This window comes from Emydura macquarii, unplaced genomic scaffold (genome assembly GCF_026122565.2).
Source record: "Emydura macquarii macquarii isolate MOO-44397 ecotype Brisbane River unplaced genomic scaffold, CSIRO-AGI_Emac_v2 contig_1045, whole genome shotgun sequence".
Lineage (NCBI taxonomy): Eukaryota > Metazoa > Chordata > Testudines > Chelidae > Emydura > Emydura macquarii.
In genome coordinates, this window is record NW_027131182.1 from 15,335,678 (window position 1) to 15,362,653 (window position 26,976).

At 35.6% G+C, this 26,976-nt stretch overlaps 1 protein-coding gene across 6 annotated transcripts in view; it reads right to left on the bottom strand.

Annotated features, from left to right (window-relative positions):
* RICTOR (RPTOR independent companion of MTOR complex 2) overlaps positions 1–26,976 on the bottom strand; it is a 175,263-nt gene that overhangs the window by 33,937 nt on the left and 114,350 nt on the right. For all 6 annotated transcript variants that reach the window (XR_010919215.1, XM_067545554.1, XM_067545557.1 and 3 more), the window contains 12 exons: positions 26,605–26,687; positions 19,230–19,317; positions 17,293–17,383; positions 17,076–17,142; positions 16,879–16,959; positions 11,820–11,920; positions 8,937–9,099; positions 8,083–8,184; positions 6,143–6,189; positions 2,933–3,068; positions 2,075–2,274; positions 795–921 (listed from right to left, as the gene is read on the bottom strand). Coding sequence is in view for 5 of the 6 variants with exons in the window: in XM_067545554.1 (XP_067401655.1) it covers positions 795–921; positions 2,075–2,274; positions 2,933–3,068; positions 6,143–6,189; positions 8,083–8,184; positions 8,937–9,099; positions 11,820–11,920; positions 16,879–16,959; positions 17,076–17,142; positions 17,293–17,383; positions 19,230–19,317; positions 26,605–26,687 (1,286 nt within the window). In the remaining variant the exon portion in view is untranslated. The remainder of the gene's footprint in view (positions 1–794; positions 922–2,074; positions 2,275–2,932; positions 3,069–6,142; positions 6,190–8,082; positions 8,185–8,936; positions 9,100–11,819; positions 11,921–16,878; positions 16,960–17,075; positions 17,143–17,292; positions 17,384–19,229; positions 19,318–26,604; positions 26,688–26,976) is intronic.

Genomic DNA, 26,976 nt, shown 5'->3' on the forward strand with positions numbered 1-26,976 from the left:
GGCAGCAATGAAAAACTGGCAACTACCAAGTCAATTTCATTATTGCTACTGGGGAAAGCTGGGAGCAGAAGTGGAGGCAGGCAGGCTGAACCCAGACTACAAACATTTGTTGTTTAGCTTAAACATATCCCTAGGAGAGTGTCCAGACTAATTTTTACAAATGCATGTAATAGCTAGAGTTAACCCGCAATCAATTAACTAGAGGTAAGACGTCTAGTGAAGACTAGACTGATGATGGTGTAGGATGAGGTTTGTGGGGGAGAAAGAAAGGGGGAACAACAAAAATTCCTTGACTATTTATCTTTGCTCAAGCCAAGGGTAACCCCTGCCCTGCCAGCTCCCCCACGAAACTTAGACCTCACGGAGTTTCTCCATACCTCATGGTGGGAGAAGCATGATAGCCAAGAGTTTCTATCATCATGATTTCTTTAAAGAATATGAATTACCAATTCCAGTCACTGAGTCCAAGGTCTTACCCTCCACTTTCAACCTGTCATCCTGACTCAACCTTCCTAGTCCCCTCCCTCAACCACCCATCTTCCTTGCCCTCAACATCTCCCCTTAGCAGCTACAGATTCTCAGAATACATAAGGCCTGGTTATATTTTAAGAAGTTTTCTGTGGTATGCCAGGGGAATTTGTGTTACATAAATAAGAAAAATGAAAGCCTCTTTTAAATGAATGAATGAATGACATTTAAAATTAACAACATTTACCTTTTTTAAAAAAACAAAAAACAAATCAAATGTTTAACAGTAAATATTGACAAGCAGTGTGCTTGATTATTACACTTACATCAGTAGATGCAGTTAAAATTTTGGAAAGGATGACTCTTGCTAACCCATCTCTGCTGTAATCCAAACTAGAAACTGTCAGTTTTAGTAAGTGATCTTGGTTCTTCAAGGAACAGAGATTAAGAAGACTGAAAAAAGTTGAAAGAAAATATTACTGCTGGAATCCACTTTGAACTTTAGTACTTTATGCATGTATACATATGCATATACCATCTTGCTAATGTATTCTATCATTTGGAGTATAACAATTTGAATTAACTTTGTATACTTGCTAAATGCATTAGAATAAAAAGTAATATCACTCCATTTCATACATACATTTAAATTCATACCATTGTAAACAGATGCAGCTAAATCTGGTAAAAATTATTCCATATTAGTGCAGTACTTCTGACTTTTTTTTACTGTAAGCAATACTACTATTAAAACCATAATTTTTGAAAACCACTATGAAGAACTTTTGTCAGTATAATTGAATTAATGTCTATGAGCACATGAAAAACATGCAATTTGGAGAAATTCTATAAATAATTTCCTCATTGTAAAGCCTGATATAACGTTACTTCAATGATACCCACTTTGGATTTTATCTTTAATGAACACATTATAAACTCCTATTTTTTAAAACACTGCTGTAGCATACAGAATCTTTAGCTTCTAACAAGAGATGCAAATGGCTTAAAAGGGACTTACCTTCATCATCAACTTAATTACATTTATCTGAATTTTTTTTTTTTAAATGAACACCCCCCCAAGATTACTACATTTGAATGAGATTTAAGCAGAGATCTTCAACTATTTTATCATCACAAGCTTAGTAATTTTACTTTGGACCAGTAGAAAATATAAAAGCTCTACTATTCAACATAATATGTTGGGTCAAATTTAAGGTAAGGACAAATGTTAATTTGATACTGGCTGCTTAGGAAACATTAGCATGATATTTGACAATACATGCTACCTGCCTGCTTCTCATATTTCCAATGTGTAGAAAGAAACATTCTCCCTGATGCTGTCATCAAGATGTTTTTGTCAGTCAGAAGTGCATAGAAAAAAAAAGTAAAGGTCTTAGGTGTTGAACTAATACTGTTCATCTTCAGGTCATTCTACAACATTCATCTGTACTTCAAGACTTTTTCTGAAGAGGTTGGAGAATCCAGTGAGATTTGGGTGGTTTTCAGTTTTGCTGGAGACAGATCCTTATTTACTATTTGCAGGTTTCATAATAATTGTACATGTATGCACAGCATATTACAAACTGAAGTATATACAAACACTCACCACTGAAAAACATTGCATTTTTCAAGCATTTTCACTCCATGAGGGTGACAGGAGAGTGTACCAAAAAACAGAAAGTAATGCTGGCTAAGGGTGTTTAGTAACCCATTGTTCTGAAGACTGCGTTCTGGTTTCATTCCAGAGAAAGAGTTGAGCCAATGCACAATATCTTTTACCAATTCCTCCAGATAGCCTTGTCCATCCTACCCAAAAGGAGTAAGAAGATATTTTCATTTATTACCAGTAATGAACAGCTTTAGTTGGTTTTTGTTTACTAAAATGTATTCATTTAAATTTCTGAAAATGCACATACAATAAAGATGATGAAATAAAAATGTTAACTAGAAAACACAGTTTAACCCAGTGAAAAAAGCTAAAGGCAAATTAAAAGAGACTGTTTGGTTTGAGGGAGCTCTAACAATTCTGACATATGCAGGATGACAGTTATAAAAAGACTTTTCTGGTCCCCCGAGTAAAGGCACAGTAAAATATTTTAGTATAGTTGAAGGAAAGGAATTTGAGCATGATAACAGGGATACATGGATATTGAACAAGAGGCAAGTGAACATCCCACAAAACCCATCTATACTTAGAAACAAAACAAAACAAAACAAAACCCCTCTCCCCCTCTTTTTTTAACGTACAAATCACCGCAGCACTGAGGTACTTCTACAACGGCTGGACAGGGCACCTCAGGATTCCAACTTTGATTTCCTTAGACTTGCCAAGCTGGACTTTTGAAATTTTAAAACCTTGAAGTTTTCTGGCAAAGCTCTTCACTAAAATTAAGATTTTGCTTGTCTAGCGCATAGAATTGTTAGTAATTTTTTCTTACATATTGTGGCTGAAATAATTTCTCACCTCCTCAGATTCAAGAAGAAATTCAGTAAACTGACAACCCACAACAGTGAGCTGCTTAGACTTGGCATAATCCAGATCCAGGTTGGCATACAATTTACTGCTAGGCTTGTAAAAATACAGCAGTCGCCGTACAAACCTAATTAAGATTAAAATTAGAAAAATTAGTTGATTACCCAAAAAGTTCTTACTGTACTGCAAGAAATAATACATATGAATGTACGTGCATGAAAGAGATATTTTGTACAAGTTAGGGTATTGGGCACCAAGAACATTTATCCTCAAATTACTAAAATTGTAGTCTGCAGAAAAAAAGATCGGGCAGCCCAAAAACACTTATCTGCAGAACAATTTCAGAGATGTGACCACATAAAATGTCACAAAGTTTCTTTCTATGCCTTCTGAGAATGCTACGATGTAAAACTAACAAAAAATTCAAGTTCTCAAGAATAAAAAATGTTACTGCAAACAACCAAAGCAGGCAATAAGACAAATTCATTCAGTTATAATCTCTCCTGTAGCATTTCTCCTGTGGAATGTTTAGCGATTACCCCATATGTCTATATAAGTGCAACCCACTTCCTGTAGTAATTACTCTTCTCGTGGCAGTTTAAAAAAAAAATTAATCAGTCCTGGTATTTGTTTTATATTCTTAAGAGAAGCCAGACCATATAGTGGCTGGTATATATTTGTCTTAGAGAAAAATACATGCCTATGCATGTCACACCATATTTTCCCAAAGTGATACTTTTTATTTTGACAGTTTAAACAGCATTACTAATGATCAAATGTGGAGCCCTACAATTGACTCAATGCAGAGCTACACTGATTCAGGTGAAATCAATTTAGGATTGCAGTAGCAGGGCCCTAAGTTTGTAATTAAAGGATTTATATTAATATTTGCCATAAACCATTAGTCATTTAGTATACACATTGCATACCATAGTATAAGAGAATATAGAATGCTTTTTAAAAGGTATCTATGATTCTCTATGCAAACACTAATTTTTTTTTAATTGTTGTTAGTTACAGCAGAAGTGAGAGAACTGGTCTCTGTCCAAGTCTTACTGACAAAACACAGACCAGAGAAATTCCTAAGAAATCCTCTCAAGTCTGTTTTATATTAACCTATAATAAGGGCATGTGAGCTAACATAACTCATAATTCTTAAGCATTATGCTTATGTGCATCTCTCAAAGATTAGGTACGGGTAGCAATAACCCAAACACCACAATTGTGATTTAACCTTTTTTAAGAGTCATTTTATAAGATTTTCACAACACACATTAGATTACACTGTCACACAGCACAAGTTGTGTATTTATATATTTGGACAACATAAAAGACTGAAAAAATGTATTTTGTTGTCAACCATTTGTGAGAATGATCCAGTTAACAGTTCATAGCCCTGAGTCATCCAAAACAGCAGAATTTTTTGGTTTTTTTAAAAATCTATGTTAATTGCAACCAAGAGTGAGAGTATTCCATGGCAGTAGAAGCATGGAGCTAGCTGTTTGCAATTCCAGAAGTGCAGAAATAATTTTTATAGTATTTTTATAGCTTTTCACAACTTATTGAGCATTTAAAAAAAAAAAGCATCCACTGGAATAATGCCTGAATACAGTACAAATCTAGGAAACAGTTACACAATGGACAGAACTGTAGACATTCCTTTGAAAAGAGTAATACTAAAAATTACTGAATCTGGAAAATAACCCTTTACCACACATTACCAGTTAGTAATTATTTTTGTATAGTATGTGTATGAAAGGGGACAGGAGGAAAGTGGAGTACAGTTAGTAGTCATAATGATTATCACAATACCACCATTCATGTTCAGGACAGAACGTGAAGGGTAGAAATCCATTTTTACATTTACACTTAAAAAGTAGTCTGATTATTTTTACTAAAAGAAATTAAGAGGTCAGAGCAAGATGTAATCCTTGAAGTTGTATCTTAGCAGTAGGTTTTCCTCACAAGTCTACGTGAAATATCCTGTCATCTCCACAAATGAGTATCCTAAACTAAAAGATTGTTTATTCGGATCAATATCTAAGGACAACGTTGTAAGTGACATCCCAGAGATTTTACTAACACTTCAAGCTGGGAGTAGAAGTGTAAAGAAAACTGCCCTAGTTCCAAAGACTATAAATGCAGATGGAAAACACTGCACTTAGGGATGGCCTCAACTACACAGTTAGGTTGATGTAAGGTAACTTACGTCAACCTAATTATGTCAATGTCTACACTAAAGCCTTCCGCCCGCCAATGTTAATTTAAGTGCCCTACTACACCAACATAACGCCACCTTCACAAGAAGCGTAAGGCTTATGTCGGTGTAGGCAGGGTCTGTGTAGACACTGTGACTTACATCGGCTGTTGGCTGTCTTGTCAATTTCAGGGCTCTGTGCTGTCCGGCTCCCAGCAGGCAGTGGGCAGGGCCAAGAAGCCCCTAGTGGCTTCCCCCACTCCCAGCGGGGAATGTGGAGGCAAGAAGTCCTGGGCAGCTTTTCTGTACTCCCAACAGGGAACGGGGAATGGAGAAGGGCGCAGCTTGCTGGGAGCCTGTGCGGCAGCTGGGCTCACAGCAAGGAGATCACAGCGGACCTGAAAGACCGGTCTCTCAGCTCCCCACACTGCTCCTCTTAGGTTGGTGGAAGCACTCCTGGTGAGGACCCGTACCACCGATCTAAGGAGGGCAGTTTGGACATGCATCATCACAGCAATTATTGCAGTGGCTATAAGTTGATCTAATATAGATCGACTTACATTTCTAGTGTAGATATACCCTTAGTGTTAGAGCTTCTAGTTTAAAAAAAACCTACAGTTGATTTCAATTTTTTTTTTTTTTTAATCTTCACCCTTTTGTTTTACTCAGGAATGTTTCTCAAAGTGTTGCCATCAAATACTAAATTGAAGAAATAGGTGAAAATATAATCTCTTGATGTTTAAAAATGTAATGAAGAGTGTTTGCCTACTTGATATCCTTCTATTTTAGGGGATAAATATATTAAATATTTCTGCACAGAAAATAACTCTTAGCATATATAAATGGCTCCTTTTTTTAAAGCTTTACACCTTAACTACCTAAATTTCATTTTCAAAGCTTATACACAGAGTAGAATTTTGAAATGTGACATTTCCAAGGAACAGTTTATTGAAATGTTTCAAATTCATTTTTCTTCACAGGAAGTCTATATAAGTTTTACATACCTGTGCAACTGTTCATCTTTATAGTTCCTTAGATTTACATTTGGCCACTAGAAAAAGAGCAGATACGTCATATCATCAGACTTGTACATCACTCTTGTGTTATTGAATAAAATTTTCCCACTTCTATATATTGACACAGATGTTTCAGATACTATTTAGAAATTTCTCATTAGTTTTTCTGTTTGTATGTGAAAGAATCTAAGAGGCGTGTGAAGAATGCTTTCATTCCAATAACAATTAAAGTGTCATCACATCTTTATTTGCTTTCAATTAGCTGCACAGTTGAACATACTCACTCAGGTTCTGGCTGTTTATAAATATAGAACTAATGGTTATCGAGTCTTGTAACATTTACAATTTTTATTTATTGTATTGAAAAAGTTCATGTTTTCTTTGGTGAGGAGTAGGGATGAGAGAAGTGGGCCACTTGTGTCCGTATAGAAAGCTCTAGTGAATAAAATTTCAAATTATGATGTGCTAATGGAAAACCAAGTCTGCTTATTTTTCTTATTTGTAAATAAACAGCAACTTTAAAAATGCTCATGTTAGATGGACACTATCTACTTGAATTTTTTTATATTAATACAAAAAAGTTTGAATACAGTTAATGTTTTGATACAGCACCCATTAAACAGTTTTTAATAAGATTTTTTTCTGCTTCCCAATGGTGTTTATAATGCTCTTTTGGATAGGCCCATGAACACCACAAGCATGCCTGGGCCTACTCTTTTTGAACTACCACTTTCTCTTTGTGCTCATTCTTGCCTGCTGTCTCTTCAATGTCCTCTGTACTTTTATTGTTAGGAGAAAACACCTTCTTGCAAGGTCTGGGGAAGAACATACACATGAACATCGTCCCTCCTGCCTGGGCAATGCATGATAGCAATATCATCATCATGCTAATACATGAGAAGTAAGGCAACTGATTAGATAGTCACTATCACTTTTCATTAAGTGTGGGTAGCACAGTTAACAGCTGGAAAAAAATAAAGGAAAAAAATTCTAATCTTTCTGTTATGGCAATCCTATGCATGAATTGTAATTCTAGAAGTAAAATTATCAGACAAGTGTGATTCTTAAGACAACACTTTTTAGCTGTCTATTCTATTTCCCGGTCACTCCCTTCTCAATAGCATTAAATAGAATTCACCATTAGCATTAAGGAAAGCATTTTATTTTAGCCAAGCATTTCATGGTGCTGCATGTTCATTTAAAATATTAGTTTCAATTGTTCTGAATACGAGCAATGTCACTGATGAAAATATCTGAGACCCCTCAGTCAAAGGGTAATGGATAAATTTCAACATGAATTTGAAGAATGGTATTTAGGTGGAAAGTTGTAGAGATAAGTGCTAAATTGGGTTTTTATTAATAACCTAAAATGGGTAAATATCAAATAATTGTATTTGTAGTACTAAGTTAAAAACACAAGTGGATACTAAGAGATAATAAAACAGGATTTAATGAAGTTAAAATACAAGCAGAAAATAAAATGGGATTTCCTTTTGGAGCTCTGAAGCTTCATCCTTTGAAACATTTAAAATTTAGTATGACGAAGCACTAGAAAATATACTGTAGGGAAAATCCTGCATTTGCAGGAAAATTAACTAGATGACTTAATAGTTCTCTATTTTCTAATTTCTCCAATTTTATGAGGAGAAACCTTAGTGGTCTACTAAATACAATTCTTGTTTTTCAATTCAGAGTAAGACAACTAAATAGAAAGACTACAAGACATTTTGAAAAGCAGAAATACCAGAGTATACAAACACTCCTGGTGAAAAAACCAAACAGGAGCCTAGTTTTCCGAGAAGACTTCACAAGCAGCTTCTCATAGCTTTGTTCTAATATTACTAAGTTTAAGTTCACATAAGAAATTGGCCAAATTATTTTTTCAACCTATTTCATAAAACCCACTATCATATATTTTCTTTGCTCACCTTCAATATGGTCCCGATCAGATTCCAATTCCAATCAAGGTTCTCTTTATGATGAAGTACTTGACTATCTCTAAGATTCATTACAAGTGCTTCCTCTGTATCCTATATTAGAAAAGAAGAGAAAATAGTAAGTTTCTTTGCTGCAAATTACCCTAACATAAAAATGCTTATGATCAAATTGACAGTCATTTCATTAATTTATTAAATTGCATCTGTAATAATGCTTGACAAACAGTATGGTATATCAAACAAGGTTACATTACCAGCAGTGAAATAAGCATTACAAAGTCTAAACCTCAAATTAATTTATAGTAAGTTTTGAAATTGAAGACAAATTCCAATGAAAAGCATTTCCTTTTTTTTTTTTTTTTCTTTTGGCAAAATCCTATCCTGTGCTTAGACAACTAAAACTGTAACACTGTGGTGCCCCACTGATAGCCTAAATGTGAAACTGACTAAAAACTAGTATTGAAATTAACTAAAAACTAGTTTAGTTTTATTGCCAAAGCTTAGAAAAATGCAAAGTAGTAAACAGCATAAGTAGTGAATGATAAATTAGATTTTAGCATGCCTTCCAGTTCTGAAAGTCAATTTTAATTTCCTGTTTTGCAAATTAATGTATTTGATCAAAGTTAAAAATAAGCTTCACAATTTCCCTTAAATGATCTGATTTCTGAAGAGAAAATACATAAAGGATCATGGGTTAAACAAAAACAAGTGTGTTATTTTAAAAAAGAAATAGAGATTTCTGGAGAATTGGATTTTTATGTTTAAAATTCAGAATATAAATTAATTGCAGTCTCTCTCAAATTTAACATTAAGCTTAATAATAGTTAAGTGGTTAATTAAAATACCTTTAAAACAAAGATATCTTTCTGCACACGGTACTGATCCCTTTTTTGGTGTGTTGAGATTGCCTTCTGAACAATATGATCTAAATGGAGGCTGTAAGGTTTAGGTCCTCGTTTCTTCATCTCATGAAAGCGTTTTAAGCAATTTAATGCTGCACTGGCTCGTCTAGTAGGGAAAAATATTGATATTTATCACTATTTAACTGATATTATTACAATAAAACATAGGCCACCACTGCTAAGTCTTATATTAAATAGGCTTGGGTCAACCAAGACGTTGTCAATGAGAAATGAAGGTTCTGAAGTTAAAAAGGAAGAATAAAATTACTGTGCTCTTATCATTTTTGAAGGTGTAAATGCTGATAGATTTACACCCTTCAGTCTTGTGCCTTCAGTGGGAAACTAGCTTTGGAAATCTTAAGAGGTAGGAAACAAGAGGGAGTGGGGATCAGGACATGGGCCAATTCAGGAGTTAATCAAACTAGTACTAGACATAAAATAGCTTACCAAGTCAAATATTCATCATAAACTTGAACACTGACAACTTTGGAGACATACCACTTGCCTAGAGATAAGACCCAAGGGTGTGCATTAACTACAAGTTTTACAAATGCTTGAAAAGGAGGGTTTGGGGGCTTTTGTGTGTGTGTTTTTAAAAAAGGGAGTACAGCAATCCTAAGAAAAGCAGCACTAGTAGATACGGTTGTAATACCTGGATATGCACTGTTCCACACTTGGGAGATTTCCATCTACTTTTTTTAAAAAAGAAACTTTTAATGCATGTTATTTGATGGACAACTATTCTCATAAGCTTAACTTGTAACTTTGGAACTCCTAGGTCAAGACAACACAGACAGTGGTGTCAGGATCCGTAAATATAACAGATGTGATATCAGTAAGACTACATATCTTCAGTAAAAACAGGTAGGGAAAACTGAAGTTAAGTGGCAAAGGCTTTCCACCCTCTGAATTATTTTCAAAGAAGCCAAAAGGCAGAAAAACTAATCTAAAGTAAAGGGAAGTCAAACCAGTGTGGAGATATGCCATTTCTACTCTTCAGTCCCTCTCTCCCCACCCACTGTCCTGACCAAATGTGGAAACTACCAGGTACTACTACAGATATTCTATTTCTTCCCTGGCATCCATTTAAGTCCAACTTTAATAGTTTAAAATTAGTATTTCATCCCCCCGTCCCTCTTTTTTTTAAATAGGCCAGTGTTTACATTAAAATCATTTTGTGGATATTTTTTACATTCAGCACAATTTTTAGATAAAGGATACTCATACACCTTATGGCCTTCTTGATATTAACAACTCTTGCAATATAAAAGGAATTTAAGCAGAGTTATAACCATATTAAAAAAGAACACTCCCTGAAATATGTATACCTTTTTAAGAGTTAACCTTCTTGCCACACTGACTCAAGCTTTTCAATAACACCTTGGAAATCTTCCCAGAAACTTTATTATTATTTTAGTGTGGATACCACTTACAGCCATCGAACATAGCACCAGAGATTTTACAACAGTAGCTTAAAAATAATTCAATGATTATCATTAACAGCACAATGGAGAAGATAAAATATCAAGTAATCCTTCCTGGTTTATCATCACCGGATACAGATTTTGAAAGCCAGATCAAAAATGTATGAAAATACTGAGCCATCACAAGCAACAGCTACAATATTTTGCACCATTTACTACAAAATTGTTTAGCTTTGTAAAGGATATAATACTTAAGCATACTGAATAGTGTAGAATCACTTAGAGTTATAGATAGGCAATTTATAGAAATTTGGAATAAATAAAATTAATCTGACTTCTGCCCTTTATAACATAGACTACATGCAAAGAATTCACTCTTTTGAAATTGAACTGCAAAAAAGTGACATTCTATTAAAAAAACAAACACTCATTAAATGTTCTTTCTTATTTACTGTGAGGAATAAATGGCTTTTCTAGATTTTTAGTTAGGGTTGTTGGCATATAGCTCTCATTTCATCAATGTGACAGTGCCAGGCAAAAATCTATGATTGGTGTGTAATTGGCAAGTACAGTATGCCTACTCCATCAAATGCAGTGGCAATTGTTTGAAGCTTCTGCTTGTTTGTACCGCATGTTTAAACAGACCTACAGTATAAGAAACATTTTGAAAATTAGTGGAAGCCTCAAACAAAAGAAGCTGTAGCAGGAGACAGAAACTATTCCTCTGGATTTTGTAAATCACAGTCTCTTGGATAGTCAATCTTTCTGAGACTAAGCATTTTCCTTTCTAGTTTACAAGTTTTCAGAGAGAAAAAGTCTTGCATTGTTCTTCAGTTTTTAATTTTGCTATTAATGATTCACAAATTTGACAAATTACTACTTAATATAGCTAGAGCTATCATTGGCTAAGGCAAGGTTTTTGCACCTTAACCTTTCCAGCATCCTAAATACTAGCCATCTCAAACAGTTAAGGGAGACAAAATTCAAAACACATCTCAAGTAATGAGGTTTATACTGTTTGGTCAGATATTAATTTAGATCTCTTCTTAGTAATACAAACTGCTTTATAAAACTAATCCTTGTACTATCTGACGCAAAGTCATTTTGATATGACAAACTTGCTCATATCAAAATCTTTTTCCAATTCTATCTGAATTTCAAGATTAATATGGTCAGTATATTGCAACTCTGGAACTTACACACTATCCACTAAAAAAAATATCTACCTGTTCTGCGTATATGTACTAACCATTAATAACTACAGAAATGAATCCAGTAAGGGTCAAAACACATTTCTGTACGCACATTTAAAAAAACCAACAGCAGTGTTTTTAGCTGTAATAAATGTATACTGTATATGTTCACACATTCCTAGTATCTTAGTGCAATGTAATATGCTTACAGTCTTTTCTCCTTCAGGATGTCAAAAGATGCTGCCATATTCATTAGCGTTGGTAAGCAGTGCAAGTGATGGCTATGTGAATGAGGAAGGATTGTGTTTGCCTGAAAGAGATACATTTGTTCTTAAAAACTATGTCCAGCTATTCATCAATGTGATACATTTTCAGCCATATTTCATAGATAAATAGCACAAAAAAATTCCATTGATTTTAACAGAATTTTCCTATGCAAAACAATGACACAATATGGTCCCATTTTCTCTTTTCATATAACATGGGTCTGTGCTAGAACACTTTCTTACACATTGATTACAGTACTTGGTTCTCATTTACACTAAGCCTTCTTTACTAAAATGACAACGTTGAAATGTAGCACATTTGTTAAAAGGTATTTAAAATAGCTTTATGGACTACACTTGCCTCGCAAGTCCCTTGCTAACTTTTGGTTTTAAAATCAAATTAAACAGTGAAAATGATAATACAAAATGTTGTCAAATACCCGAAGTAAACAAACTGAAAGATGGAATAAGAAATAGTTTTTGCTCTTCAACTGTAGTATTCTTTGATAATATTTGTAACAATACTCAGGAAAAAGGTATGAAACAGAACTGATAGGTGTTTAGTTGCTAGTGACCTTTAAAATACTCTAAAGATTTGGCTGCAAAAATTGTGTTGCAGATGAAAGTGCACAAAAATATTTCTGTAACGTCTCTAAAGAATTCATTCACTCATGGACGTTCAAAAGGATTTATTACTGAAGCACTGATCAAAGCAAGAAGCACCTGTGCAAACATTTTTTTAGAAATACAGAAATGAAGTCTGTGTTCAGAACAGAACTATATCCTTATCCACACCAAAATTGACCCTCCCACCCCATCTTTGAAATATAGGTTACCCATTTGTTTGTTTCTTTATGAAATAATAGTCCATCATATCAGACCATCGAGCCATCCCAGACCCCTCTCTTTTAAACCAGGTGGCTGATAGCTCAACCACCACAACTCAGTGCCAGCAGAATCTGGGGAAGAGTAAGGCGGTGCTAGAGTCCCCACAATGAAATTTTTTAGGGGTGGATCTAAATTCCTGTCCTCCAATATCTTGAAGACAAGAGTGGGACTAAGAGGAATTGCTGGAGTGGCTGCCATGGCGATTGAAATTGGGCCGGCCATTGCGGAGTAGGTAAGACTCCCTGAATCCAGCCTGGTTCCATCTTTCAGTCACCAAGGTTTCCAGCAGAGACAACTAGCCTGCAGAGGGTCAGGACCATATGTGCCAGTGGCCACGTTGGGGTGGAGGACGTGACAGAGCACCAGCACTGGGGTGAACACAGAGGCGCATCAGCAAACAAGGCACCAGCTTCTCAGGAATGCTGTTCCTACAGGAACTACTGTGATGTCCCTTTCCAGCCTGGAGTTGCCTTCTCCTGTTCTCCCATCCCCCACCCCATCTCAGTAGATCCCCTCACCCTCTCTTTTATCCCTTCACAATGAGTGTAGGCCCAATTATATCACACAGAGAGAGCTGCAATACCCTCTCCTCAGCAACCAGGATTCAGTCCTTAGTTCTCTACAGCAGTTGTTTTTTTTTGTTTATGTTTTTAATAGATCATCAAGTCAAGTTAAAGATATCAGTTCTTCACTTCAAGGCGCTCAATGGTCTGGGCCCAGCATACTTAAAAGACCCTCTAGAACTCCAGGATGAAGACCATAGTTGACAACTCTTCTCAGACACAAAGGCACTTTAAACCAAAAAGGTAAAGCTCCTCTTTGTAGGAGACTGCTTTCTTGGGAGCTGGTCCTAGACTATTGTACCAACTCCCACAGGATGTGAGGGCCATCACAAAAAACTCACCACTTTCTGCTCAAAGTGCAAGAAGCACTTCTTCAATCTTGCATTCATTCTCTAACACAACAGTGTGTACATTTAAACAACAAGCCTCACCAAAAACAAATATTTACAAAAACAAAACGGTGCACATACAATTCTCGACTCGGAGAGAGAACGAAACACAGTGGGCATATATTAATCACATTACTTAATGTATTATTGGAAAGAATTCTGATACTATGTTGATGAAAACCTTATAAGAACCTATATAAAACAGAATAGGTGGTCTCTCTCATTAGAGCTATGAAAAAAAAACAAAAAAAAAACGAAACAAAACAAAAAACTTAGCTGAGCTCTCAAAAATTCCACTAAGAAAGCAGATTTCCATTTGCCCGATGAAGACAAAGAATGACCAGAGCAAGTCTTTATACAGAGGCAAGAGATATTAATTAATATTTCTTTATCTCCAAGTGCTGAAATAGTAATTGTCCAGAATAGCAAAGAATTTAATTGTCAGAATAAATCTTAAAGGTCTATACACAAAAATCTATATCATAAGAACATTACTAAGGTTGCAAAGTCAAGCACAAAAAAATTAGTAAACACTATATTTAAGGTTGCCTATCAAATCTTAATTTACTCACTCCCTCTTTTCCCCCTCCCTCCTCCACACTCTCTACGGGTGTAAACATGATGACAGTCTTTAATTACATGATATTTTTTCCACGGGGCCTTTGCCTCATTCAGCACACAAGATGGACCTACTCTGGGATGAAACAGGGTTGTGTAGTGAAGACTTGTCTGTCAGACTCCCTCCTCCCCCTTTATTTGTTGCAGAAGTTGGAAGGTTTGTAGTGAATGAAGCAAAGGACTGCAGAAAGAGAAAAGCTGTATTGTGGTTAAGGCAGTTGAATAATGCCATGGAGAACTGGTATCTATCCCTGTCTCTGCCACAGAGTTCCTATGCAATAGGAACAAACAATTAGTAACCAATTAGTGGAAAGTTTGTTCCTCATTTTCTGACACCTAACTTGTGACCCTTATTTGCAGAAGTGCTAGGCTCTCAGCTGCAGCTGAAGTCCATGGGAACTTTGCTTTGAACACAGAAAGTGCTATACGATGCTAAGTAAAAGTCAGATCTAGTGGTCTCAAATTGGCCACCGAAAATTAGTGGCTAGTTTTGCCCTTACTCTTGCTGTATACCTTAGTTCCCCATCTGTAAAATGGGGATAATAATACTTTCTCCTCTCACAGGGGTGTTATGAAATAAAATAATAGCATTTGTGAAGCACTCAGATGCTGTAGCGATGAGTGCCATAGAAAAGCAGCTATTTTGCTTGGGAAATGAATAATTCTGTCTTCTGAACAGGATTTCAGTAGTGTGCAGTAAATAAGCACAGGAGAAAACAAAATGTCAAATAGCTGTTCATTAGCACCATTCATTTTGTGCACTGAATGAGACGGGGTCCCATGGAAAAAAATAGTATATGACCATGTAATTAAAGATTGTTATAATGCATACCCGCAAAGTGGCTGAATTAAAGCTGCACAGACAACCTTAAATCTGGCATTTCCTAACTTGTGCTTGATTTTGCAACCTTAATTATGCTTTTTAAAGGTGTGTTGTGTGTAATTTCCTAGTGATTTAAAGAACGTCACACGATTGAATTTGTTTATTTCATTTGACACCCATATACATCATCAGTGGAGTGGGAACCTTTAGATACACTACACAGACCCCTGACACTTGAGCTCATGGAGTAACTGATAACTAGTAGGCTGTCATCTCTGGGTGGACCAGTACTAGAGGGAGCTAAGACACACTTTATTGTCTGCAAAAATCTGTGACATTCACCAGCAGACGAATGGAAAGACTCAGGAATCTTGGTTTCTATACCGGGCTTTGCAGGGGAATGTGCTCTAGGGGGCACACACTCTTCTGCCTATTCCCCCAATCATAATGTCTTTTGTCTCATCCCCTCCAAACTGTTCCTGTCCATCTCCTGTTTCTTCTCCACCCCAAGTCCTCATCCCAATCCCATTCTATTTATCCAGCCAGTCACAACCTTTACTCTTCAAACTTCCCATCCCAGTCCCAGTCTCCCTGCCCAGCCTGTTTTAGTCTCAACCTCCCAAACTCTCCATCTCAGTCTCCTCTTCCCCCTTCAGTATTCTTGCTCATTCATTCCCAATTGGACTCAGTGCCCCTACCCTCACCTTAGTCTTGTCTTCTCACCCAGCCAGTGGTAGTCCCCTGAACCCTAAGCCTCTCATCCAATCTGTGTCCCTAACCCTCTACCTTCCAGTCACCCACCCTGCTATCTCACCCATCTTCCCCATCCCCTTGCCAGGCTCCTCACCGAATCAGTCTCCCCCAACCACAACCTTGTCCAAGTCTGCTCAGCCAGTCCCATCTCTCCTCCTGCACCCTGGGCTCCTTGTCAGATCCATCTATATCCATCTTCTTTCTTCCACCCCACTTCCTTCTCCCAGTCCCAGTCGTCTTGATCAGCCTGTCCCAATTTCCCCCTGCCACTCCAGGCTCCCTGTCCCGATCCAATCTTCCAGCAGGTCAGTCTCTTATCCCCTCTTCATATGAATCAGCCAACTTCTTTCTCCTCAGTGCCTGGGTCCAGCAGAGGAGGTCACTGACAGCATAGAAGAGATAGGGTTCCTTCTCTCAGTTCACTGGCCCAGACACAGCCTGGCCCAGAGCAGCAATTGCTCGCAAAGTCCTGCTTAGCTCTGGGCTGGAGCATGCTCAGAGTGAATGCAATCTTCAGGAATTAAGCCATGAAGTCTCTTGCAAGTCTGAGCATGTGCCAATTGCAATTTTTCAAAAGCTTTTAAGTTGGCCAAATTTAGGTGGATTTTCACTGTCCTGATACAAACAGCACTCTCCTGCAAAATTCTAAGCCTCTGCTCCAAAAGGAGCAAGAGAGGGCTCTAGAGCTTCTCAAAGAAAAGATCATTAGAAATTTTGTTAACATGGGCAAAATAACATTTTCCCCTGACCTCATTCTTGGTACTGGCTGAACTGTTTTGGGTATAATTTTCCAAAACATTTCAGCCTGAGCTAGGCACCCACCATGGAAAATTTCAACCCAAACAGTTAAAGTTTGGAAAAGTTATAAGCTAGTGAAAATAGGGTTCTATAATGAGAAGTGTCAGGCAACTTTAACAACATGTGACGTATCCAATCCCACCTATAATGAACAATAAGCCCTCACTTACCATGTGCAAAAGTTCTCCTAACAGGATTGTTGCTCTAACAGACACATGATCATCACTGCTTGTAATTACCTCAACCAAACCCTTAAAGAAAAAAAGTGAAAATTTACTGAAATAGCTGTGTTTAATGTACACACATTTTCGTATTATTTTGATATTTTATGGGGAATTGATCATTCTAATTTAAAATCTGCACTTACTTCTAAAAGTCCATTAGTAATAAAAGCCGAAAGCACCAAAGCCAAATAATTATCCATGAGGTCAGGTCTAAAACAAAAACAAAAACCATGCACACAAAATGTAAAATGTGTAGTTTCTTCTTTTGTTTTTATTTCTCATTATAAAAGCTAGAAAACAATACAACTTATGTCACAACAATATCACAACAATCATCCAGTTTCAGTCACAAAACACTACCTTGATCTGGCTCGATGGGGTAATATAGTTTTAGATTCAGCTGCTACAAAACCATCAGAAAGTCTCCAACAGTCCTGAAAACGACTTGGATCTAGAGTAAGAAAAATATGGACATTAGTATTTGTACCATTTGACTTTAAAGGGTCATTTTGATATTGACAGTTACATTTATTAGAATAAATTATTCATTACATTAGCAATAGTACTGGTCTTGTTTGTTTGTTCGAATTTCAAGAGTAGACCAAAACAATAAAAATATCATTTCCACATTCTTCACTTTAATACAGTACTGAATTTAGTATTAGCAAATCACACAATTCAGATTAACCAAAACTTAATATGAGACATACATCAGGGGGTTAAGTAATATATTTCATTGGACCAACTGAAAGAGACTTACCATATAGTATGTACATTATATATGAACACCAGTTCTCAGATTACAAGAAGGTAGTATTGCTGATAATATGAACATGATTTGTTCTAGTATACACAGATTGCTAAACGGTGTTCAGCCCCCATGCTCAGACAACAGAAGTCTGTAATCTAGACCAAGCTTTAGTCAGCAACCCTGCCCAAGATTTAACCTGGGAGGATGGAAAGACTGCACACTACTGAAGGGTGGAAGGCTACGGCTACTTCCTGCCCTTTGTCCTTCCTCCTGGCTCCATACTGCTGCAGTGAAAAACAAAGGAGAGGCTGTTTCTAGTGACAGAAGACTAACACCACTCAGTGCAAAGGACATCTGACCCTGGAGCCTCACACATCTACCTTGGGGGACTATGGTAAGTATGCAGTACAGATGAGAGTTCCCATATAGTTAGCAAACATACAATGCACAAAAGTTAATTATGTACGACTAGTAATCAAAGGCAGACACTGGGTATTTAGAAATTAAACATTTATGATAAGTGATAAATTTATAAATATTAAAACTGGAACTTTAAATTTTTTATTACTTAATAAAAGCATTGAAATGTTGCTATGGTAGTTAAGTGCAAGTAGATACTGTAACAATTACAACATAGAAAAGCGAGTTCTGGTGTTTGTAATCTACCTGGCTACATTGGAAGCAAAGATTAAGTCTTTTTGCTATGTGGAAAAAAATGCAACAAATAGAAAACTATTGAAAGTCAGATGTTTAGAAAAACCAAAGATTATTTTAAAACACTGTTTTAACAGTCAGAGTGCTAGTCACAAGTTGTCATGGGTGATAACACCTTTTAATATCATTAGCAGCAATGACACATTTCAGAGGTGGTGTTCTTTTAAACTATGTAATTAGCATACTAAAACTTAACTTGGCTAAAAATCTTGTGTCTTGCTGAGATGTATCCTACTTCCCAATGAATCTTAGATGAAAAAAGTCTACACAGCACCATAATTATTTAAATTTGACAAATAAATGTAAAAAAAAGTACTGAATTTTAATTAGACTTATCTGGAATATGTTTAAGAACTGAAATAGATCACTGAGAGCAGCAAGGATTCACATTATTAAAGATGAATTCACTTATGCAATAGGATGCAATCCTACAACATTCCCCACCCCTTGCACTCCTCCAACCAGTGTTTCAACAATAGATTTCTGTGACTCTGATCTAACCTCTGATAACTCCCTCTGTACCGTCAAAGTATCCTATTATCCTACAGCAATACATTTACCTAATGTTCTTTAAGATTAACTGCCATCAGTACAACTCCTGTACTACTTTTACTTATCAACAGAAGCTGGAATATGGGAGATATGTTTGGAAGTAATCAACAGCTGAAAACAAGCCAATTTTTAAACAGGTATTTTTTAAAAACGAATTACATGATGAAATAGTCAATATTGACATGATTTACTGTGGCAGGGAAAACCCTAAAGGACACAAATTTTAGAATAAATAAATAAGTAGGATAACTTGTATTGTGCATTGATTCTTAATACCTACCTACACTGAGAAGTGCTTCTATAAATTCTTCTGTCACAACAGGGAGAGGAAGGCGAAATATATCATAAAGAACCTCAAGTAGACCTCGCTACAAATACAAAAGGGAAATATTAATTTTCACAAGCTATTAGAAACCTGAATTTCATTTTAAAGCTGGTGGTAAAAGCCACTCTCTTGAAAGGTAGAAAGTTATCCAAAATGAAAAACACATCAAAATATAACTATTTAAAGCAGGAGATCAAGCAAAAAAAAAAAAAAATTACACTCAATTTGCCTTGACTTTTTTTTATTTTTAAACTTTACTTTTATTGTTTCTATATAAAACAAGCACATAATGAAACAAAAATACATACACAAGAAGGAACTAGGATATAAATAATAAAGTTCAATGCTCGTAATTTGCAAAACCACTGGGAAAAAACAAAACCAAACCAATTAAATCCCAAAACAAAACAAAACAAAAAACCTCCTGAACTCTAAGGTCATTCAGGGCATTAATTATTATAGTGATTAAATAGCTAAATACATGAGAACACAGTCTACAAGTAACAGGAACTAATATATGCTAAAATGCAAAGGTATGCAATAGTTTCATGTGTGTGACCAGACAGCCTCATATTTTTTTCCAAGCGTTTCTATTAGACAGTTAATTTTTCCATTAATGCAGTAGTAGAGAGCTTATTCTGTCAGTCTGTGTCTGAGGGAGGAATTGTAGATTTTCTCAAAGAAACTCTTCTGGCCACTAGAATAGTTACTGCAAACCATATCTTAAAGATAACTAATAATTCCAACTCATCCAGCACCCCAAGCACTCCAGCACTCAAGCTTAGAGAAGGGAAAATAGTGACAGTGTTTTTGAGAGCGCTCTGGATATAATATTCCTTAACATGCATTTGACAGATGTAGAGGATGTGTGAAATATTGGCATGGCCTCCAACATTCACCCTGCATTGCTAATCTAGCCTTAAAGGAAGAGTCTGGAGTCCAGTAACACCTGTTTAATATCTTGCTCTGGAAGAATTGCAGAGACTTGAAGTATCTTTCACATTAAACCACCTATACTTCCAGATTTCTTTTGAGAAAGCAAGGCTAAGTTCTTTTTCCCATTTTTCTTTGAGACTGAGATTGAGAGGATATTGCAAAACATTAAGCCATCTATAAGTAATTCCTACAGTGACTTGTTTCCATACTTGTTAACATATTCATCTAGAAAAGACAGAGTTAGAACAAACCAATTGTTCCCGATGCGTTCATGAATCCTGGAGTATAGTCATTGAAAGAAGGAACTGTGAGACAGCAGTAGCTGGTGTTCGTTACACATGCAATAGAAGGTAAGCTGATCATCTTGAATTTTTGTTAATCCTTTTTCTATTCAAACTGTCTTAACATGGAGTTGGCCCTGATCCTGAGGTGCAGGTTATCCTATATTCTGATAGAATAAATAAGATTGGATGCTGTAATCATCTAATGTGCTGCAGTATGCTTCATGTAGAAGCAAAGATTGGATTTTTCCTTCAGGTCTGGATAGATTCTTGAGGTATAGAAAAGAAGAGAGGGAACCAAATGGCATAAGCGAAGCTTTTTTTCTCTCAAACCAAGCTGCTATATATACATAACCACTGAAGGTGAACTACCTTATAATAGGATGCATTTGGAATGCTAGATAATATAAATACAAGTCTGGCAATGCCATAACTCCAGTTGCCCAGGATTTCAGGGTCTTGTGACATCCATGAGACAGTTTCTTATCCCATATTATAAACTGCATGATAAGCCTATTTTTATTTGAACAAAGGGCATGGGAATGATTTTGAAAGGCAAGAGGCTAATGATATAAGCCAATCCTGGGAAAACATTCATTTTGGCTACTTCTATTCTCCCCAGTAAGGATGAAAGGACAAGATGCCATCTCTCTATAACCTTGGAAGTTTGTTTAAATATATGGTGCATACATACAGAAATAATTTTCAGAAGATTAGAACGAATCTTAACACCTAAGTAAGTGATCTCCTTGTATATTTGAAATGGAGAGTACTGAAACTGAGAAGAGTGTCTTTTGGATACACCCATTGCTTGCGATTTATTCCAGTTAATACGAAAACCAGAGATCTCTCCAAATATGCCCAGTACACTCAATTATGGCATAGATAAGGATGTATTCTTCAAAAATGTCATCAGCATATAAACTGATTTTCTATTCATCCCTGTTTATAATCATACCTTCCATGGTAGAGAACTGAATATGTATGTTGCAGTGGTTCAAGAGAGACTAAAAAAGGAGAGGCAATTGAGAATAACCCTGGTGTGTCCCTCTTTCTAGTTGAAATGCTGAAGAAAAAAGTCCATTAGTTGACAGTGAAGCGAGGGAGAGATGTGTAATACATTAATCCAGTTCAGGAATATTGGATCAAATTCAATTTTTTTTTTTTTTTTTTTAAAAGCACAGCCATCGGATAAAGCCATTCAACCCTATCGAAGACGTTCACTGCGTCTACAGATAAAGCTATGGAGGGAGTATCACATCTGAGCTTGCTGGATCTACTGAGTAATTTTTCTCATTTTATCACCAGCCAATCTTCCTTTAATTAAGCCAGTGTGATCTGCATTATAACTGACACCATCATCTCATCAATTATGTCCCTAAAATTTTTGCAATTATTTTGTAATCTGTATTCAACAGAGATATGGGCAGATGTTGACACAGTTGCGACAGTCTTTGCTCTTCTTCGGTATTAATGTAAATAAAACAGTTGTCATGTCATGAGACATGGTTTCTTTTTGGAATGTTCCAGTGAAGACCCTTGAATGAATAGAAGAAAACTGACTACAAAGCGTTTTGTAGACATCTTCGAAAATGTCATTTATTCCAGGAGTTTGCCAGAATTAATTTTTTTTATAGCGTGTTCAATCTCGTGTTGAGAAATCTTTGTTGGTAAACAACACTTTTTCTGAAGTAAGGGTAACTAAAAGGCAAGCCTTCAACAAAATGATCAAATCTGTTAGTGTCAAATTGGTTGTCTGAGTTATATAAAAGCTTGACAGAATTGCTTGAAGTGATTATTTATATCTGAGTTCAAAGATGACTCTCCCATTTCCTTGTAATAAGGAAGAAATATTGTTACTAGCTAGTTCCATCGCAAGTCTTCTGGCAAGTAGTTTACCTGCTTTATCTCCCCAATAATAGTATCTTTGTTTGGCTCTGCAGAGTGTAAATTTAATTTGGCTGGATAAGCATTCATTATATCTGTATTTGGGGCTGATTAGAGAATGTAGGAGAGTTTCACTTTTTGGGTCAGTCTTGTGCATTCTCTCCAAATCATCTACTTCCCTGTCCAGAATCTAGTAACTTGAGTCTCTCTCTTTTTGGGAGTATACTTTAGCATTTACCCCTTACAATAGCTTTCAGAGCTCCTCAAAAGATGGTTTATAAGGTAATTGAGTTCTTATATTCTCATATGAAGTTAGAGTTGACTGAATCAACTGTGCAACAACATTTTGCATCTTTTAGTAGCAGAGTGTTCAGCTTCCCACCTAGAAGACTTAAATGAAGTGTAACCAGCATGTATGCTGAGTATAATTGGCGTATGACACAAAATTAGCATATCATCAATAGATGCTTCTATGAATGCTGGAATCAGTTCTGAAGACAGAAAAGTCAATTCTGGGAGTAAGATGATTGTACTATAGAGAAATACGTATAGTCATGTTCATTGGGGTATCTCAGTATCCATATAGCTTTAAATAAAATGGATTAATTAACGAGGGTTGGCCTATTCTGTTTTGAAAGCTGGGTCTCTTGTAATTGGATTTGTCCAGATAGCTTTCTAGTGTAGTATTCCAATCGCCTCCCTTTAGTACAAGTATAATACAAAAGATGTTGGCAGTGTTTTTTAATCCAATGTCTGCACTTCGGTTGTAAGTGCTTCCTAGAATTAACTTTGAGTCAAAAAGGATCATCTTCCCTCAGGATCAGACCAACACTGCATAAATTCAGATGGATGTGCCTCTGCTCTTAGACTTCACTGATGAATGATACACTACACTTACCTACATCTTTTTGGTTCTGTTGACATCTATTTCAACTAGAAAAATTTCCTGCAATAAAGCTACTTTTTTTTTTTTTTTTTTTTTTCCATCTTAGGTGTCTCAAGATTTTAATTATTTTGGAAGGTTTATTGACTTCTCTCATGTTCTAGGATCAGACCCTTAGAAAATTCATGGCAAAGTTTTAAAAGATATATAACTTTATTGTAAAGATACTTATTTCGCAGTTAATATTGTAAAACCACATCTTTAAGATATGGTTTGTATTTATACACATTAGATACTGGTTAGTTTTGAATGAGTTTATGTCTTCAGTTGGGCGTCTAAGGTAGCAGGTATGCAAAAAGATCTATAGTTAAGAACACGTATAATATATATATGCATATACATGTATATAGTCATCACAAATTTACAATTGATTTGGTCAATGAAATACAAATTAGTAAAACTAATCTAAATAAAAAAATACAATATTCAGATTATAATATGTCAAATGCCCTGCACAAACTGAAAGACTAATGCTATTTATGGTTCAGGTTATTACCTACTTTACATGTCAGGAATATTGACTGCTCCAAAAAACTTGTGGTTAAAAATACAATACATCAGAGGCAGAACTAATGAAGAGACTGTCTAGCAGTGCAAGTTGTGATGATTAGGGTAGATAATACTTCCATCAGTAGATGGTGTTATATCCCCCATTTTAGTGTTAATCCATGCATTGCAGTGTTTTTACTCAGCTCCAAAGTGTGTAAACGGAAGTCAGCCTAACTGCTAGAAGATTATATAGGTGATTATTAGCATATCTAAAGGATATATAAGAAAAAACTATTTTTCAATCTGTGGAAGAATGTTCCTTATGGTGAAACAACCATTCTGTTATTTCTGGTCAAATCTGGCTTCAGTCTGAAGCATCTTGCAAGCTTTGAAGGGGTGTCTGCAAAATCTTGTGGAGCCTGCTAAATCCATTGTGAAGGTATATGGGACTTGATGTTGTATCTGACATTGGTCTCCCTCAGGATTTCCTCTATGTCATTGAATGCCGTCTTTTTTTGTTATTAAATTCAGATGAGAAATTAGGACAGAGAAATTTTCTGGCCTTTCATTAGCATTACTTTATCATTGAACTTCAGCAACTTGAAGATAAGTCTGTGTTTGCCAGATTCACACCTTCTAGCACCAGGAATTCAATGCACTCCTTCAATAATTTAAGGGGACAACAATGGGTCCAATTTAAATATGTCAGGGAGCAGCTCCTGGAAGCAGCTTCTCTAGACCTTCAGCAATACCCAAAATGTGAAGGTCATTTCTTTGAAATCTGTTTTCTAAATCATCTTGTTTTTCTTCCAGTTAGTTTAGTCTAAGTTTTAAGGAGGCAGTTTCTTCTTTAATTTTACTCATTTCAATGGCAGCCTTTTGTGGCTCATTTTCCAAGTGACCCATTTGGGATTTTACATCCCATACTTCTTGAGAGAGATCACAAATATCTTTTGAGATTGAATCCAGTCTGTCCTGAGGAATTCTTTCAGTTCTACAATATCCAGAGCTAGTTTCTGCTGTGGCTTTGTGGTCTCCTCCCAGCTGTTTAGGTAATTCAGGCTTAAGTTTTTTGTTGCCTCTCATTTTTTTTTACTGGAATCCATATTCAACAGTTCAATGTTTATCCAGCGGATTAATTTAGACTTTTATGACAGGCACTTATCGTCAAATTTAGTCAAATTTGCTAGAAAAGTAATAATTAAATTAATATGCTGGCAACAAGAGGTCCAAGACAAGGCAGCCATCTTCCTCATGGATACCATGTGAAACACCTTGACATTTTCTATCTGGAATTTTCAAAAGAAATTGATTCTATCTAAAAAAAATTTGGCTAAAAGAAAGTAGAAAATTATTGTCTGAACTGTTGTATTACAAATAGCAAATGTGTAATTTAAATGACAAAAGGAAAGGATTTATGAGTTGCTACTCCATTCTTAACTAGCAAGCAATGTACGAGCCTTGCAATGTGTCCAAAATATAGCTACTGAATGATACACAAATAAATACAGAAGTCAAATGAATGTAGGATTATGTACTGAAAGACCAATAAAATAATATTTCTGTGTTAGACAAAGTAATAAAATGAAGGAAGTTAAAGATAAAACATACTTATTAAGTCAACTATTCCATCTCCCTGTCAATAAAGGATTGTTTCCAAGTATACATTTTTTAGGGTTTAGTCAGTCTCCAGCTAGATTTGTTTTTTCTACATCACACAAAGAGACATGAGTGACAACTGCATTTTTTAAATTCTTTTTTAAACTTTCGCTGAAGGCTTCTCTCTCATTCTCTCTCTCGTTTGCTTCTCTCTCATTCTTGGCAGGCTCAAGGACAATTCCTGCATCAAAAACTGTCTCAAGCTCAGAAAGAAAGTTCTTTTCAGCTCCATTTAATCACTGAGTAATTTCATATAATGGGTTCTTGATATACATAGGAGTAACATATGGTAGTACAAATAAAACTTATTTCACTCTTCCAGTTACTATATCTATATCTCAAGTATTTTTAAGAAAACTTAGCAGAATTCAATTTCTATATTTTATGATTTCAACTGCTATCTTTTATTTTTAAGCATTCTTTTTAGATCTTTACTGATTTAAATTTTCACCATTGCACAAAATTATGGGTTTTAAGCATTTTTTTTCTTTTTCATCCATTTTAATTTTCACAGTTGTAGGAAGTTATTGAAGGTCTGAATTATTAATGGCAGACATTGAGATTCAAAAAAGTTAAAGCTTTATAACCCTTAAAACACAAACTGTCAACATCATGTAAAAATATACAAAGTAAATATCCTTCAATCAAACTCTAATATGTTCTCAAAGCAGCATTTTTATTACTTTGCCTATCTGTAAATTTCTATCAACATTGATGGAATATTTTTGATGGTGTGTGTGTATGGTAAAAATCTACATTTAGCAACATTTACTGATAAAAATCTAATCCTTCCAAGCCTATTTGTAAGGTCCCCTTTACTGCAGTATATGAGTGCCACGTGATCTTTCATGTACCCTTGTGAGGCAAAGCACTGCTATTATATTCATTTTACAGAAGGGGAATTGAGGCATAGAGAAGCTAAGTGATCTACCCAAGATCACACAGGAAGTCTGTGATGGATTTGAATCCAGCTCTACCAGGTCCTAAGCTAGCAATCTCTAATCACTTGACCATTCTTCCTACCATTAATGTTAAAATTAAGTGTTAAAAATATTAACAACCACAAAGTACCTCCTAGAAGTGCACATAGTTTAAGAATACTAATCACTTAGTAATTATCTGATTTATTCCATACCCGTATTTCCATATTTGGTATACAAAGTACCCCAATAAGAGACTGGATCCCAGAATTGCCAGGCTTGCATAAACTGATAATACCTAGAAAACATAAAATGTATAATTAGAGTCTCATGATCACAGCAACAAATGCTTTAATAACATTGTTCAAATTACTAAAAAATAATAACTAAACAATTGTCTCACAGGATGATGCACAATTACTAAATCATATCTACAGTTTTCCCTCTAGTTATGCAATCCTTTGCAACAGGTCATGTCCGCTCTGCATATTCACTAGTTATTTCTCAATTTCAGTCATTATGCAGCTCCTTGTATTCTGACTCCGATAATTTTGTAATTATTAAATTAGAATCCTGATGCTCTGCCT